At 41.9% G+C, this 15,140-nt stretch overlaps 1 protein-coding gene across 1 annotated transcript in view; it reads right to left on the reverse strand.

Annotated features, from left to right (window-relative positions):
* Window positions 1-1,852: 1,852 nt before the first annotated feature.
* tent2 (terminal nucleotidyltransferase 2) overlaps window positions 1,853-15,140 on the reverse strand; it is a 37,616-nt gene continuing 24,328 nt past the window's right edge. Inside the window, exons 12-15 of the mRNA XM_084323373.1 lie at window positions 13,177-13,313; window positions 5,978-6,069; window positions 5,761-5,840; window positions 1,853-5,635 (exon numbers count right to left, since the gene is read on the reverse strand). Coding sequence (XP_084179499.1) covers window positions 5,549-5,635; window positions 5,761-5,840; window positions 5,978-6,069; window positions 13,177-13,313 — 396 coding nt within the window. The 3' untranslated portion in view covers window positions 1,853-5,548. The remainder of the gene's footprint in view (window positions 5,636-5,760; window positions 5,841-5,977; window positions 6,070-13,176; window positions 13,314-15,140) is intronic.

A 15,140-nucleotide genomic window follows, 5' to 3' on the forward strand; every position in this document is an offset into this window, starting at 1 on the left:
TTCTATGGGTTTCATGGCTGTGGCCCCAGTAAATGACCAGTTTAGAAGGCAATATTCAATGTGGGAGAAGACCATAGAGTGTAGGTATGTCTTTGCGGCTTCAAGTGTTAGGGAGGGCCGTATTTGTTTGAAGTTGGAAATGTTGAAGTTGATGGTGTTCCTCACTTTCTTTATGTGTTTCTTAAAGGTCAGGTTTGAGTCCAAGATGACCCCAAGGAATTTGAAGTGGGAAACAAGTTCTAGTTCTTCCTTCCTTCCCTCCTTCCTCAGGAACACATTGGACCGCATTGGTTGTGTGACATGGATAGCCATTAGCAATTTTATTTTTAATAAATTCCAAATCACAAACAGGCATTTGCAAGGTCTAATAGCATGGTTAAAGCGAAATCACTGTAGACTTCATGTAATTTGGTTGTGCTGCCAATATCCAAGGTAAAATGAATAAACTGTAACAAGAAAACATTCATACTTCTCATATCTGAAGGAAAATGAATGACAAGGAAACATTCATTCATTAAAAAAAATCTAACCTTACTGTCATGCACTTGTCCTAATAAACTAACCTACACTGTAGCACTCAACACTGTTTGATGAACATTGTTACTCAGCTGATAGAGTTGTGCCCTTCCTGATGACTTGTCGTACAGAACTTGTAAGTCGCTTTGGATAAAAGCGTCAGCTAAATGACTAAATGTAACTCTATAGGAAAATGAACATAAGAAAACATTCATACTTCTCATATCTGAAGTAAAATGAATGACAAGAAAACATTCACGCATCTTCAGAAATGTAATCCTTTAAATAAACATTTAAAATAAGTTATGATACAAATTGTACAAAAAGAGCCAATATAAATGAAATATTACCAAAAACGTAATCACACACAAGTGTGTAAGTTGACTGCATCGTGTGGTTTCTGATGAAGTGACAGACACAGTAGGCCCAAACACAATGCGCTTCTCCGGCCTCATTCTCTGCATCACCCGTTTGTAAAAAATATCTAGTAGTTAATTCTACTATGTTGTTTGTAGTTTTAGAATCCTGTTCCCTCTGTGGGAGAACTCCACGGCCCATCTCAAACCCAGCCCACGTTTACTGATCCTCCAAATCACAACTGTGGTTTGTCACAAACGGGCTCAAAGTGAGTGACAAAAAGGGAAACCATGCAATGAAACAAGGTTTTAACTGAATATCTATTGAAAAGTGTGTTTGGTGAGTAGACAGTGTGGTGAGTGTCATGTATGAATGAGTGAGGGAGTGATGTGCTGTGTTGAAGGGTGGGAACAAAAGTAATGGAAAAAAAGAAAAGAAAATCAACATAATTCAAAGTTGTGATTGGAGCATCAAGAAAGGAGGGGGCGGGGCTTGAGATAGGTAAATTCTTCATCTGCAGATTCTGTGCGGGCCTATAGTCACGTGAAGTATTACAAAACGTCAGGGTGACAGCCCCTCATCCTTCTAGCCCCCCCCCCCCTCCAGTGACCTGAGAAACAATTACATTTTCTAAGCATTCCTCTCAAATAAAATAAATAATATAGACAAATTGCAGTAAGAAATCATTCCTTCCAAATGATGTCCACCTGAATGTCAATCATTGAGATGAGGCTCTTTGAGATGAACGTTTTTCTTGGATGAGCTTAAAAATAAAGCATAACCGACAGCAGGCATGTTCCCAAATGGCCGGAATTCTCAATCCACCTTTTAGTTTGACAATAGTGAGAATATTGAATGTTTGGTCTGATGGTGGCACTAGTGGAAAGGTTGTGGGATCACCAAAATCAATGGGATTCTTCCTCTATGGGTCATGTGCACAGCGAATTTGAAAAGATTCAAACAAAAGGTACTCGAGATACACAGATACATTTTTTTTAATGAAAGCTATTTGAGATATTTAAAGTTTGGCCCGATGGTGGATCAATAGAGTTAATCCACTAGGGGCCATGAATGTGCATTGCAAATTCAAAAAGATTGGAAGGAAATCTATCAAGTTATCGTGTTCACAAATAGGATATGAAAGTTTGGCCTGATGGTGGTGCTAGAGGAAAGGTCATGGGTTCACCAAAATCAACAGGCTTCTTTCAATAGGGGTCATGAATGTGCACAGCACATTTGAAAATATTCAAATGAAAGCTATTCGAGATACACAAATTAGAAAATTTAGTTTTGTCTGATGGTGGCAATAGGAAATAACATTGAGTCACCAAAACCAAGAACCAACCAAAACATCCTGTAGGAGTCATAAATAAATAAAAATAAACTACATTTTACACTTGAATGAAAGCTATTTGAGTTATTGCATCCACACAAAGGATCCCTGTCGTTCAGGGATATAATAAAATAGGGTGATAATGTCACTGGAGGGGCCTTCATAGCAGCTGGAAGAAGACATTTCTGATGTGTGATTCTGATGTGTTCAGTTTTTGACTTAGAAAAAGAAACATCTTAAATACGGTTAAAATCTGGTTATTGTCAAATTGCTTCTAAATTTGTATAGACACTGACAAGTTAAAGCCTCAAAAAGTAGTGGCAAAAATATATATCAAGACCTTGGTGGCAGCAATAATGTGACATCTTCATAAATGAGTCTGTACAGTATGGCTCTGATGGCGTGTAATAAAGATAACTTTTAACTTAAACTTTGGAAGGTGGAAGGTCAGAGGGCATGACCTTGGCTGAGGCCGACTACGAATCTACTAAGCAGTAACCTTTGACCATTTTGTCAAACCTTCCTTAATGCAGCTGCGGTTACTTTGAATTGAGTCAGATTTATGAATATTATAATATTTATATTCAAGACACTAACTAGGGCTGTACCAAATAATTCAAAGCTTCCAAGCTTTTTGTTCGTCACCTAAATTTTTAAATAGCCTTCGTTGCAGTTGCAGATAAAAGGCCAGTCTAGCCAAATATAGAAATGTCTGTGGACAAAAAAACAATCTTCACAAAGGACAAAGCAGAAAGCAACAAAACTAGACATCGTCAACATGGCTTCAAGACATCGTCAACGAGTGAGGAGTTCAAGTAGATTTGTTGCTAGATTCAGCAACTTTTCAGACTATTAAAAGAGCTATTCAATTATTAAAGAGACTAGCTACAAATCTGCCCGACTTTGAAAGCTTTTGTGAAAATGTGTTCAGATTTGCATTAGGGATGCCCCGATCGATCGGCCACCGATCGTTATCGGCCGATAATCAGTATAAATATGCGATCGGTGATAATGCTTTATTTTCGCCGATCGTCAAAACCGATCTCACTCGCTCGTCTCGCTGAGTTCTGTCTCAGACACTGGGAGCTGTGCGGCGTCTGCTCCTCCCTCCAGCCCCTCCCGCGCGCATGTAAACACGGGTCGAGTAGTCTAGTCTAGTGGGACGGGAGGACGGCGTCTCCCTTAGCTAACGTTAGCTACCGTTACAAAATGACCCAGTCAACCATTCACTTCCAGTCCAATACATGAGGCATTGTCTAACCGAACGGTATCTAGCCGGCCAGCTACCGATAGCTCCTGACATCAACAAACACTCCAGCAAGTATAGTAGAGACTTGTATGATACCTCAGCTAGCTCATGTTAGCTGACGCCAGCTCACTGTTCAAAACGAAATGTCCCACAGAACTAAATAGTTCACAGAGGCGCTGTATCAACGTTATATAGCCGGCCAGCTGTAGCCACAGATAGCTCCTGATATCAATGTTTTATAACACTCATTCGATGCGTATTCGAGCTGAGGGCATGTTGTTGAATATGATCGGGTCTAGCTGCAGCTCCGGAGAATCCTGGCCGTAGCTGCAGGCTACTCGAGTATAGGGCCTAGCTGCAGCTCCGGAAAATCCTGGCCGTAGCTGGAGTACACACAGACAGTGGAGCTTGTTGCGTGGTGGCGATGTCTCGCAGATAATACAAGTACAAGTCTAATTATATAATATATATATTTTATAAAAAAATTTTTTTTATATAAAATCATTTTTAATTTCTTTTTTAATCAAAAACGATTGGTATCGGATCGGTATCGGCCGATATGGCTCACGACGATCGGTATCGGTGGCAAAAAACTTGATCGGGGCATCCCTAATTTGCATGCTTTCACAAACTATTGGAGAAGCTGTGCTCAACGAAGCAGCAATGAAACAAGACTGCGGTAGCAGCGCGGTCCCCCCATCTCATCAGCAAACCTGGCAGATATTACAAAGGAATGTCTGATTGAACTATCTCAAACACTGCCCTCTTTTCTTGATCCTCCAATCACAACTGTTGCTTCCCTCGGAAGCAACAGTTGCGATTAGAGGATCAAGAAAGGAGAGCAGGTTTGAGATAGATCAATTGATAATCACAAGGCCAAGAGACATACAAAACTAAGAACATTTAGTACAATAAAAAGAGAATGAATTATAGAAATAAAAAATGTGTGTGCTCCATTATCAAAAAGACAAAGGCCATTATGTGCCCAGCTCCGCTCTGGCATTTTGCCCCTGCACCTCGAGACAGGATGTTAACGGGGGGTCACAGAAGAGGAGCGGATCTGTATTTACTGGTATCGATATTGAGAATCAGTTTCATTTTGTTTTATTGTCCGCTATACTATGAGTTGCGTAAAAAGTTATTTGACAGGTGTAAAAACCTTGAGTTAATGTGGTTTAGTGATGCAGATAGATTAAAATGGATTTTTTCTTTTTGCACTTGCTGAATATTTAGAGAAAGCTTGGGATAAACACACGAAGATAACATATAGTGATGTATTTTGGGCTCTGATGGTGTGCATGTAGCTTAGAAACCATGGGAAGTGATTGTTATGTTCAATTGTTGCTTTTGGTGTTTTATAATCCCATAAGGGATGGGTTGTCGGACATGAGACGAAAATAAAATGTCATTCATTCATTCATTCAACAAATAGCATCCTCTGGTGATTAACCTTTCGCCCAACATCAGGACAACCAAGTCAAATAAAGTACTGATCTACAGGAACTGTAACACCCAGTCCTACTAACCAATCAAAATAAGGTGAAGCAACAGTTTAAAAATTAAACGAAATATGGCAACGTAATATAAAACACAGCAAACATTCTGAGCTTTGTTCGAATAGGTGAAGAGCAAAAAAAGATAAAAAAAATATGACATTGGGGTACAGCCCTAATACTATCAGACAGGACTGATGCGTGTGTGGGGGGACTGGGCTGTGCCTGCAGCAACATAGGCCAGTAGCATCCTCCCACAGAGCACTCCTGACAGCAGCTTAGCAGCAATCTGGTTTCAGTTCCATACAACAGAGCAGAAACTCTGGAGAAGAAGGTTTAATATTTCTGTAAGGTCCACAGTAGGATTTGTGTGACTGACACCCAAGGCGACCAGTCCCTGAAGAGAGAGAGAGATCAAAACGAAAAGAAAAAACACCAGTTGGTTCTAGTCCCCAGAGTCACCCTCCCCCTGTCCCATTGGTGTGGTAGGGAGGTAGCTAAGCATCTCGCTTAGCACGTGTTCATCCGATCATCATCTCTGGCAACACGCCTGTCTTGAGGTAGAAGGCTCCGGTGGGCTCCTCTGGGCGAGAGAGGCCCTCATCTCCTCGAGGTCTCCTTGTTGATGATGTTTTTTAACGGGAGGATGGAGTTCAGGTTCTTCCTCCGCTGCAGTATCTCACACGACTGCAGAAACGGAGAGAGGACAGGCGGGAAGATGACGGATGAGCCATGGTTGGAAACAAAAAAAATGAAAAAAAAGGCACAGATGACACTGGTTGTGTAATGTGTTATAGACCCCTTTAACATACCTCAACAAACTTGGCTTTAATACCATCAAATTTTACTTTCTCGTGAACTGCCCTGGCGACGTTGTTTCTCTCAAATGGCTCTGAAACACAAGGAATCACTGTTGAGTCACTGTACACGCGTCAGGCACGTCTCCGAACGGCCGTTTGTGTCACCGTTATTCCGGTCGACACTAGTATTTGAAAATGGGGCGTGTTGTCTCCGATGTAGCGGGTTTACCTTCCACACAGATGAACTTGCCTCTCCACTCTCGACAGTTAGACTTGGGCTGAGCTTTGGCCTCTCGCACGGAGATCACCTGCGTATCCCAGCTGCGGAACAAAGACAATAGCACGTATGAGAGGAAAAACCTAAACCCAATAATGAGTAACACATTATAGCTAGTAAAATGGTCATTATTCATTTATTGTTTCAGCTGCCCTCTATTATCTTAACCGAGGTAAGCAAATCGTCAACGCGCTAAATCCTACATGGGTCATTCACCAAAATCTAAAAATCTATTCCACTTGGTCATGAATTTTCACTGCACATTTTTTAAGATTCTAACAATGAACCTATTCTGGTTTATGTTTATTCCTGTGGTCCACACAAAATAAAATATAACCCATCACATGACGTACATTTACAATTATCAATTAAAAACGATTGAAATTATAATTTTTTAAGAATATAGGAAGTTCTAACTTTTTAATGTATAGTTAAGCACCACAATTATAGTCAGCCATCACTTGAATATCACATCATATATAGTCCAAACTGCTTTCTTTCTGAATAATAGCTGTTCTTAATTTCTTTTTAAAACCGATCTTACTTGTAATCTGGGTTTAATATCGGTTATCGGATTTCACACGACAGATCAGCGGTCGAGGTGAATCCATAATTAAGTCCATAAAGTGATTTGGGGGATAAAATAATAATAATTGATTATTTGGAGACTAAATCCCTAATGTATACGGCCCACAGGCCCCCCCGTGTGGAGCACGTCGTGGCAGCGCTGCCTAAGGCCAAAGGTACCAGCTGCCACTGCTCCTCAGACAGCAACATGAAACCAGAGAGACAGGGCCGGAGAGCGGGAGAGGAGACAAGATAGAGAGAGGGGAGAAACCAGGAAGAGGAAAGATTTATTGTCAGGGAGGAAGCTGGTAAGAGGAGTGAAGGAGACAAGGAATGAGGGCAAGGAAAGGGTAGCCGCAGGTTCACTTAAAGGATTCAGACACTCAACGCGTCGCAGCAGAATGAAAAAGCGACAAAAAAGCAACAGGGATTTTAGGTGATGAAATCACTGCGCCCAGACAGAAGTGATTCTGAAAAAAATTGTTCAGAGTATATATCTGCTTAGAAAACAAAAATGTCATTTTTTTTTAATTTATCCATGTGGTAAAATACACCGGTCACAACATGATTACAGGAACGTTTTGGAGTTGTATTTGGAGTGTATTTCGTGACTGTTGGGAACTATGCTACACTGGCACACCTACTTCCAGTGAATGACGCTAAGCTAGGCTAACAGTGTGGCTGTTCCCTAAGCCTAATGCATGCACATAGAAGAAAAGGGTATGTATCTGCTTGTCTAACTCCAGGGTAGATGGCAAATAAGCGAATTTCCCAAAAGGTTGGCGTGTTCCTTTTAACACTTTGCCCGCCGGGCATTGTACCCATCATTGTACCCTCTCTGCCAGCGCTATAAGTCTATGGAGTGGCTCACCTTCTTTGCAGGGCTATAACTTTTTAAATATTATAGCTATATCGACATTACTATGGCCCATTCAACATTGATTATCTATCGTTCAGGATGTGGGAACGTTATACTTTTTCATTCATACAAAAATACTGTCTAGAATATAAGTATGTTTTTATCGTTTTCATCGATCGCCTAGGTCCATTTCCGGTTTGTATGTCGCAATAAACGCCGAAATCATATCGATTATTAAGTTTATAAAGCGATCCATTATGGTCTGTCGGGAGTCATGCAACAATATCTGACGGCCGGATGAATTTAATCGACGCACAGCCCCCATATCCTGTTTGCCAGTGTAACTCGCCCGACCTTCCACCAGGCGGCGGTATTGAGCCGTCGTTGCCTTCACCTTTAGGGTGCAGCTGGAGCGTCGCGGGTGTATATATGAATTATGAATGCCATGGCGAAAAAATTAAATATTGATCTCAATAACGCTGTACAGCGAGGTCTGGCAGTCAAAGCATGGCGGGCAATATCGCTTTAAAGGGGCTATGTACTATAAATGTCATTTTTCAGTCTCTAGCATTGTATTATAGTAATAGGAGTTCGTATCAATGTGTTTTAGTGTCTAAATACCATATTGGCGGATTGCTCTGTTTCAGCTCAGCCCCTTTCCTCCTCCAGTAAATCAGGCCATTTTGATTTGAACGGCCGATATACGTCATACGGCCGCTGGGTGATGCGATTGGCTCTGTGGTTGGAGCTAATGCCCGCCCCCATTCTACCTAGACTAGACAGCGAGTGGAAAGAAAGAAAGAAAAAAAACACAAGCTGCCGCGAACTCTCATCACCGAGAGCCGAGAGGGAGAGAGGGGGTCTCTCTCTCTCTCTCTCCCTCTCTCTCTCTCTCCCTCTCTCCCTCTCTCCCTCTCCCTCTCTCCCTCTCCCTCTACCAGTGCAGACTGTGGACTGACTGTCACTCAAAGTGCTTATGGGCGGAGCCAGGCCATAACAGCCTGATTTCTTGAGGCTGAAAAATGATGGTTGAGTACTTGATTAGAAATATAAAACAATGCATTTTTTTTTTTAAAAACCTTACAAATGTCTTCAATAGACTAACAGGAATTGTGTAAAGTTGCCCAAATAGTGCTAGGAATAGCAGTACATAGCCCCTTTAAAGCGTTTTTGGCGGGGAATGTGTTAATAACCTGTTAAGCCTTAAGGTCGCCCTATAGGGGGACCCGGCTTTTCTTTATCATAAATCGATCAATAGAGACCGTATTAGATCCCCAATTATCATATCATGGGGTATCATTGGAAAGCCACACTCATTGGCTACAACCCTGTGCAAAGATTTTCGAGATCGCCAAATGATTGACGGAGCTAGAGCCCCGGGAGTCGGGGGTGGTAATGTGTACTTTTGCATACTTTGGGGCACGCCTCACATATCGGCATGTAACTCGAGAACCGCTGACCGGATTTTGTCACCTGAAAGGGCAATCGACAGGCAACAAATAGGGCTTTAATTCTATCTATATATTGTATTAAAAGTCGGCAAAGAATCGTCCACATGTGGGCCCTTGGATGTTAACACTTTGATTGCCTAAGGCTAAATTTATGATATACCATCCGTTGCCAGCTCTATTTAACATGGAGAAGTTCCCCTTCTTTGCAGGGCTATAACTTTTTAAATTCTATTGCTAGATTGCCATTATTAGGGCCCATTCAAGGTCCTATATGTATTGTTCATGGTGTAGCAACGTTAAACTTTTTCATTCACATATTCATACTAAAATATGGTCTAAAGTATAAGTATGTTTTCATCTCTTTCTGCAGCTTTCTCCAGAACGTGATTTATAGCCCCAAATGCATTATATTGATGATGAAATACAGTTTGATAGCAATCGGCGCGATATAAAAAATTCCAACTGGACGTACTTCTGGAAGTTACTGCACGTCATCTGATGTTGACCGGATGGGCGAGGGGGCGTTTATAATTCCGTGGGCAGCGTTATACCATTCATCTAATGTGGGTCATATGTTCATCAGATCAGTTAGTATCGAACACGGTAATATTACACGCTAAAACTCACCCCAGTCTCCTCGGGCCGTTGGGCGATCAGCGTGGGGTAGACAGTTTTCCATTATGGGATGTCGAAATACCCGGTCCATTTCCAGGTTGTATAATAGTATATACGTCCAAATCATGTTGTTTATCGAGTTATTGGCAACGGATCGCTATGTATTGTGTCGAGCTCGAGTCCCGGGACCTATAGCGAGTGCCCGGAAGTAATATGGGTGATCACCACTTCATCCACATGACTTCCTGTTGGGCGATCTGCCGATCGGCCACCAGATGGCGCTCTTGAACCGCTAGAGGATTGAGAGGAGATCAGAACTGTGTGTGAAGGCTGCAGAGGGGAAATATGATTCCGATCACAGATTTTTGAAATATTGATATCAAAGACGAGTTACGGCATCCTAGGCAACTTGAGCATGGCTAGGAAAGACGCCTAAACACGTTTCCGGCACTTAAAGTGTTAAGAGGTCAATGTTTTTAAATATTTTTTTTGTAGCCAAAAAAGACCATAACCCTATCATAAACAGTAGTCAAAGTGTATATTTTCATTTTTACCGATGTTTTATACAATTTATCGGAAATACAAATTTATCGGAAAATGCTAATTATCGTAAAAACCGCAAGAAATGACTAAATCCAGATTCAACCCTGCCATTGGAAAGAGGAGCATTTTGGCCATAATAAGGTCAAGTTCAAGGTCAAATATGAATTTATAATTAAAGTCGATTATCATTAATTACTGTATCTACAAATCCTTCTGTTTAATCATCTTCATTTGCATAGATTTTTTGTACACATGATCTCAATAAGGTGGTGAATGAGCTCAGTGAGCATTTTCTCCTACCCGTATCAATTTTTGATCATCATCATCAAAATCATAATTAATCATAATTAATTTATTAATTACAATTGAATAATTACTAGTAACAGACACAATATTTCTGACACTGAAAATACATACCCCCAGGTCCCTAGATGTTCCTAGATACCAAGAACATGCAAATTGACCTTGCAGAAGTGGAGCAATCTTCCATTTACTTAGGCGAAAACGGTCTACAGATTAACAGGTTAAGAGTTAGGAAGTGGTTAGATTTAGGCCATGGTTAGACTAGTGTATTCCTGGCGTTTTTTTTATACGTTTTTGACGACGTTTGATGTCCCTATTACACAGAAATGCGTTTTTTGGCGTTTTTTTGTAGATACGGCTGAAACGCAAAATTTTGTTTGCGTTTGGAGATACGCAAAACAAACGAATCTACAACAGCGTGTAGTCAGCACGCTAGCCGTTGTTGCGAAAAGCCCATGCGCAGTAGATACCATCTGCGTGCCCTTCCGGTGACAACAGTGTGTGTGTTTGGGACATACAGTAGCTCCGTGTCCCAAATAGCTTCAGCTACCATGTGTTGTCAAGTTATTGTTATAAGGACCCCAGTCCAAGCTACAACAGTCTGCATTCCCTTAACAATTGTTTGTATTGAGCCGTATTGTATTGTACCCATATGCAATATGTTAAATAAAGTTTACATCCATTCATTCTGCTAGCATTACCGATTGCATGAGCAGCTGGCTAACGTGAGCTATCAGGATTCAGACCCTGTTATGTTAGATCAGAGCTCCTCTTTCAACTTAACAAGCATTAAACAAAATGGCCCAGTCATCTATTCACCTTTGTTTAATACACACAGCGTTGTCTCTAATGTTATCTAACTACTGATAGCTCGCGATATCATCAGTTTTGGTGCTGGCTAAGTAGCGTGAGCTAACGTTAGCTTCTAGCCACAATGCTATATTGTTATAATGGCATACTCCATTGACGTTAGCATGCAGCTAACAATGCTACCGATCGTTTTTTAGACTAAACTATCCGCTCTTGGTGGTCACTTGTGTTGATGTTAGTTTTGTTTCATCAACAAATGACAGGCAGAACACACAGTGAATGTATCCGTTTTGTTTATTGCACTTTTATTAGGCTTTGCTGAAAAATAATTGCTGCATTGAGTAAATAGGCAAGATGGTGGCGCGGCATAGGCGCCTGCCTTATTGACATTTTCTTTGCTGGAGCTTCCAGGAAGTGTATTGGCACATTCGTTCTGATTTGTTGAAATTGCCTTCATGTTTGCCACCTACTGCCACCTACTGCTTTGGCAGTGTACTACATCAGTGTGCTCGGGTGACAAAAACGAAAAAAAAAACGAAAGTGTGACTCGAGGCGCACGACGTCGCGGCGATACGCATATGAAAACAATACGAAGATGATACGAAAGGTGTAACCGCCGCCTTAGACAGAAAGTGGAACGCAGGGTACTGCTGTCCAAAAGACCAGAGGTGCGTTGCTCATGGGACGGGGTTGCACGGTGTGCAACCAAGTTTTTGTGAGCAGAAGCGCTCACACCTATCTGCTAAGGACAGAAACAATGGCTTAAAAATCACGCCCTTTTCAGGTTCTCCAACCTCATTACCATGCATTGCTTCCTCAGTCAGTTTATCAGAGGAATGCTTTTGTGCTTTTGAGGGGTGCTCTCCCTGACCGGCAGCTCAGAAGTTGTATGTAAAACAGGAGATAGTTTTGATCATCAGCCCTGTTGTCTCACTTAAATCAACATTAGAGGAGGTGGCCACCAAGTTGGGTTTGATATCGGCTGTATTTCCCCTGTTAGGACCAGAGTGTAACTATTACCAGTTAGGTACAACCTGCTTTCTTGCTACAATTGCTTGACTAATTGGGGGCAAATAGACTAGTTCTGACCATTGAATCGATTTGTGAATAATTCAGAAACGGATGATTATGAAAGAAACTCATCTTTAATGCTTCATGTGAGTTAGAACTTGGTGTGGTTAGGGTTATGTGCTCATTTTATACCCGTCTTTTTTTCTGTTGTGAAGCACTTTCAGCTGCAGTTTCTGTATGAAAGGGGCTATACAAATGAAGTTTATTATTACATCCTGTGCGCACGCGAGGGAACATTTATGCGCGTGCAACCAGTGTTGAAATGAGCAACGCATCACTGCAAAAGACGTGGTCCTGTGTGCACAAGTGGGTGGTACATATTTACTAATAAATAATAAAAAATGTATATTCACTACCCTAAATTCTGTTTGCAAAAACATGACACAATTTGTATTTCTAAAGATAATTACTTAATATTCCACTCCATTTGACACGGTAAGCCGACCCACACTGATCTGGTACACACCTCAAAGTTGTTTTTCTCTAAAACGAATGATCACAAAATGTGTTGTAAACAGAACAGTACAGAAAGTCCCATTTTTCTCCCATTAACACCAATATATTTGAGAGCAGAATATGGTCTGCACTTTCCGCCTCCAGACTGTGATGATGTAACTGCCAGTAAGTAGGAGCAGAGTTCACCATCTTTGTATCGACCATCTTTGGCTATCCGTTGGTTCAAATTGTGTACGCAGAAACACCATCGCTAACATAACGTCTCATTGCTAATATAATATAATTGACTTCCCTTAAACAAACTTTAGGAATGCATCTTCCTTGCGATTGGCAGAGCGGGGGGTAATGTATCTATCATCAGTACCAAAAAGTACAACCTGTATCCACCACAACGGATACACATCTGGTGGACGTTCCCCTTTGAGAAAAATCATCGTAGATGAACAGACACAACTGACCGACCTGGCCACTCTTACCTGAAGACCGTGGCGTAGTGCTTGAGGAAGCCCAGGAACAGGTCCCCCAGAGAGGACTTGTTGCGCGAGATGTAGGGTGGAATGTGTCTCGGTCCATCTGGCACCATGTCGATTCCCATGGAGGGATCGAAACACTCCTAAAAAACAGTAAACACACGGGACAGGATGACCAACAGTGAGGACCGGGTCAGACAGACGGCGATGCCCCACCGCAAAGCGTCGGATCCGCTGAGAGCCGTCACATCATCAGAATTTGAGAACATAATCTAATCCTGAGCGATGACAGAGGAGGATTAGGCGGGAGGCAAGTTGAATGAATGAATGAATGAAAACTTTATTTAACAGATTGCAGAATGGGTACAATACAGTACGGCTCAATACATACAATTGTTAAGGGGATGCAGACCTGAGAAAGACGTTTGTCTTGTTACCATCAGGGTCCCCCATTTTCAATTCATATAGACATTTATGACATACACAACATACATGACATTTATGGCATAGGGACATATAGGTATTTAGTACTGATACATTTGTGACATAAACGGTATTCAAATATACAGTACTGTTACCCCTAGATCCTGACAGAGTATATATGATGGGGAGGAGACTGTACATTAGGAGGGGGTGGGTGGGTGGGAGAGAAATATACATACGGCGGGGAGGGAATATATACATGCGGTGGGGAGGAGACTGTCTATTAGGAGGTGGTGGGGGTTTTGGGCATTTACGGTGGCCAGTTTCGAATTGCAGCCTCCCGTAGGTGCTCTTTAAGAGCGGTTTTGAATGTGGGTAGTGATTCACATTTCTTTACAGCTTTGGGTAGGGCGTTCCACATTGTTGTGGCATAATTACGAAACGTGTTTAGTCCCTTGTTTGAGCCGAATCTGGGTTTTACATGATTTGTTGAGCTTCCTCTGGTGTAGTGGTTGTGGTATTCACTGACCTTTGGGAAGTATTTTGACATGTACATGGGTACCCCGGTCGTATAGTGTATCTTGTAGACCAGGCCCATTGCAAGTTGCTGTACTCTGTCGTCTACTCTAAGCCATCCTAGGTTGTCAAAGTGGGCAGGGGTGAGGTGGGTTTTGGTCAAGTAGTAGTCTGACCAGTTTGTTTTGTGATGTTTGTAATTTTGTTTTAAGCGCCTTTGAGGTGCTTTGGTACCATGAGGTGCACGCATAGTCGTAGTACCCTTGAATGAGTGCTCCTGCCAGAGTCTTCAGGGTATTCTTGTTTACCAGAGAGGAGATCCGGTACAAGAATCTAGTTCGTTGGTTGACTTTTTTTATTACATTGGATGCCATTTTGTCACAGGAAAGATTTGCCTCTAGGATGGAACCCAGGTAGGTAATTTCATCTTTCCTTGTGACAATATTGTCACCCACTGTAACTGAGAAGCCGTCGGTCTTGCTGAGTTTGTTATTTGAACCGAAGAGAATGGACTCTGTTTTGCCCATGTGTAATGATAGTTTGTTATCAGCGAGCCATATGCAGATTTTGCCTAGTTCCGTGCTGAGGGTTTTTTCAACCTGCAACTTGTTCTTGTCAGAGACCAGCAGGGCTGAGTCGTCCGCAAACAGGAACAAGTTGCAGTCACAGGCTGACGACATGTCATTTGCATAAATTAGGAAGAGTAGCGGTCCTAGTATGCTTCCTTGTGGAACACCACAGCTCACTGTGAGGGGGGGGGATAGAGTACCGTTTACCTCTACCATCTGTTCTCTCCCCTCCAGGTAGGATTGCATCCAGCTCACTGATAAGCTATCAAAACCAATTGCTTTTAGCTTGTCCATCAGAATGGAGTGATTGACAGTGTCGAAGGCCTTTTGTAGGTCCAGCATGACCATGCCGCAGTATTTGCCCGCGTCCACCTCTTGTTTGATGTGGTCGTTCAAATAGAGGAGGCATGTGTCAGTGGAGTGGGACGTTCTGAAGTCAGATTGGAATTCGTAGATTAGATT

This window comes from Notolepis coatsorum (genome assembly GCF_963971535.1).
Source record: "Notolepis coatsorum genome assembly, chromosome: 10".
Taxonomy (NCBI): Eukaryota; Metazoa; Chordata; class Actinopteri; order Aulopiformes; family Paralepididae; genus Notolepis; species Notolepis coatsorum.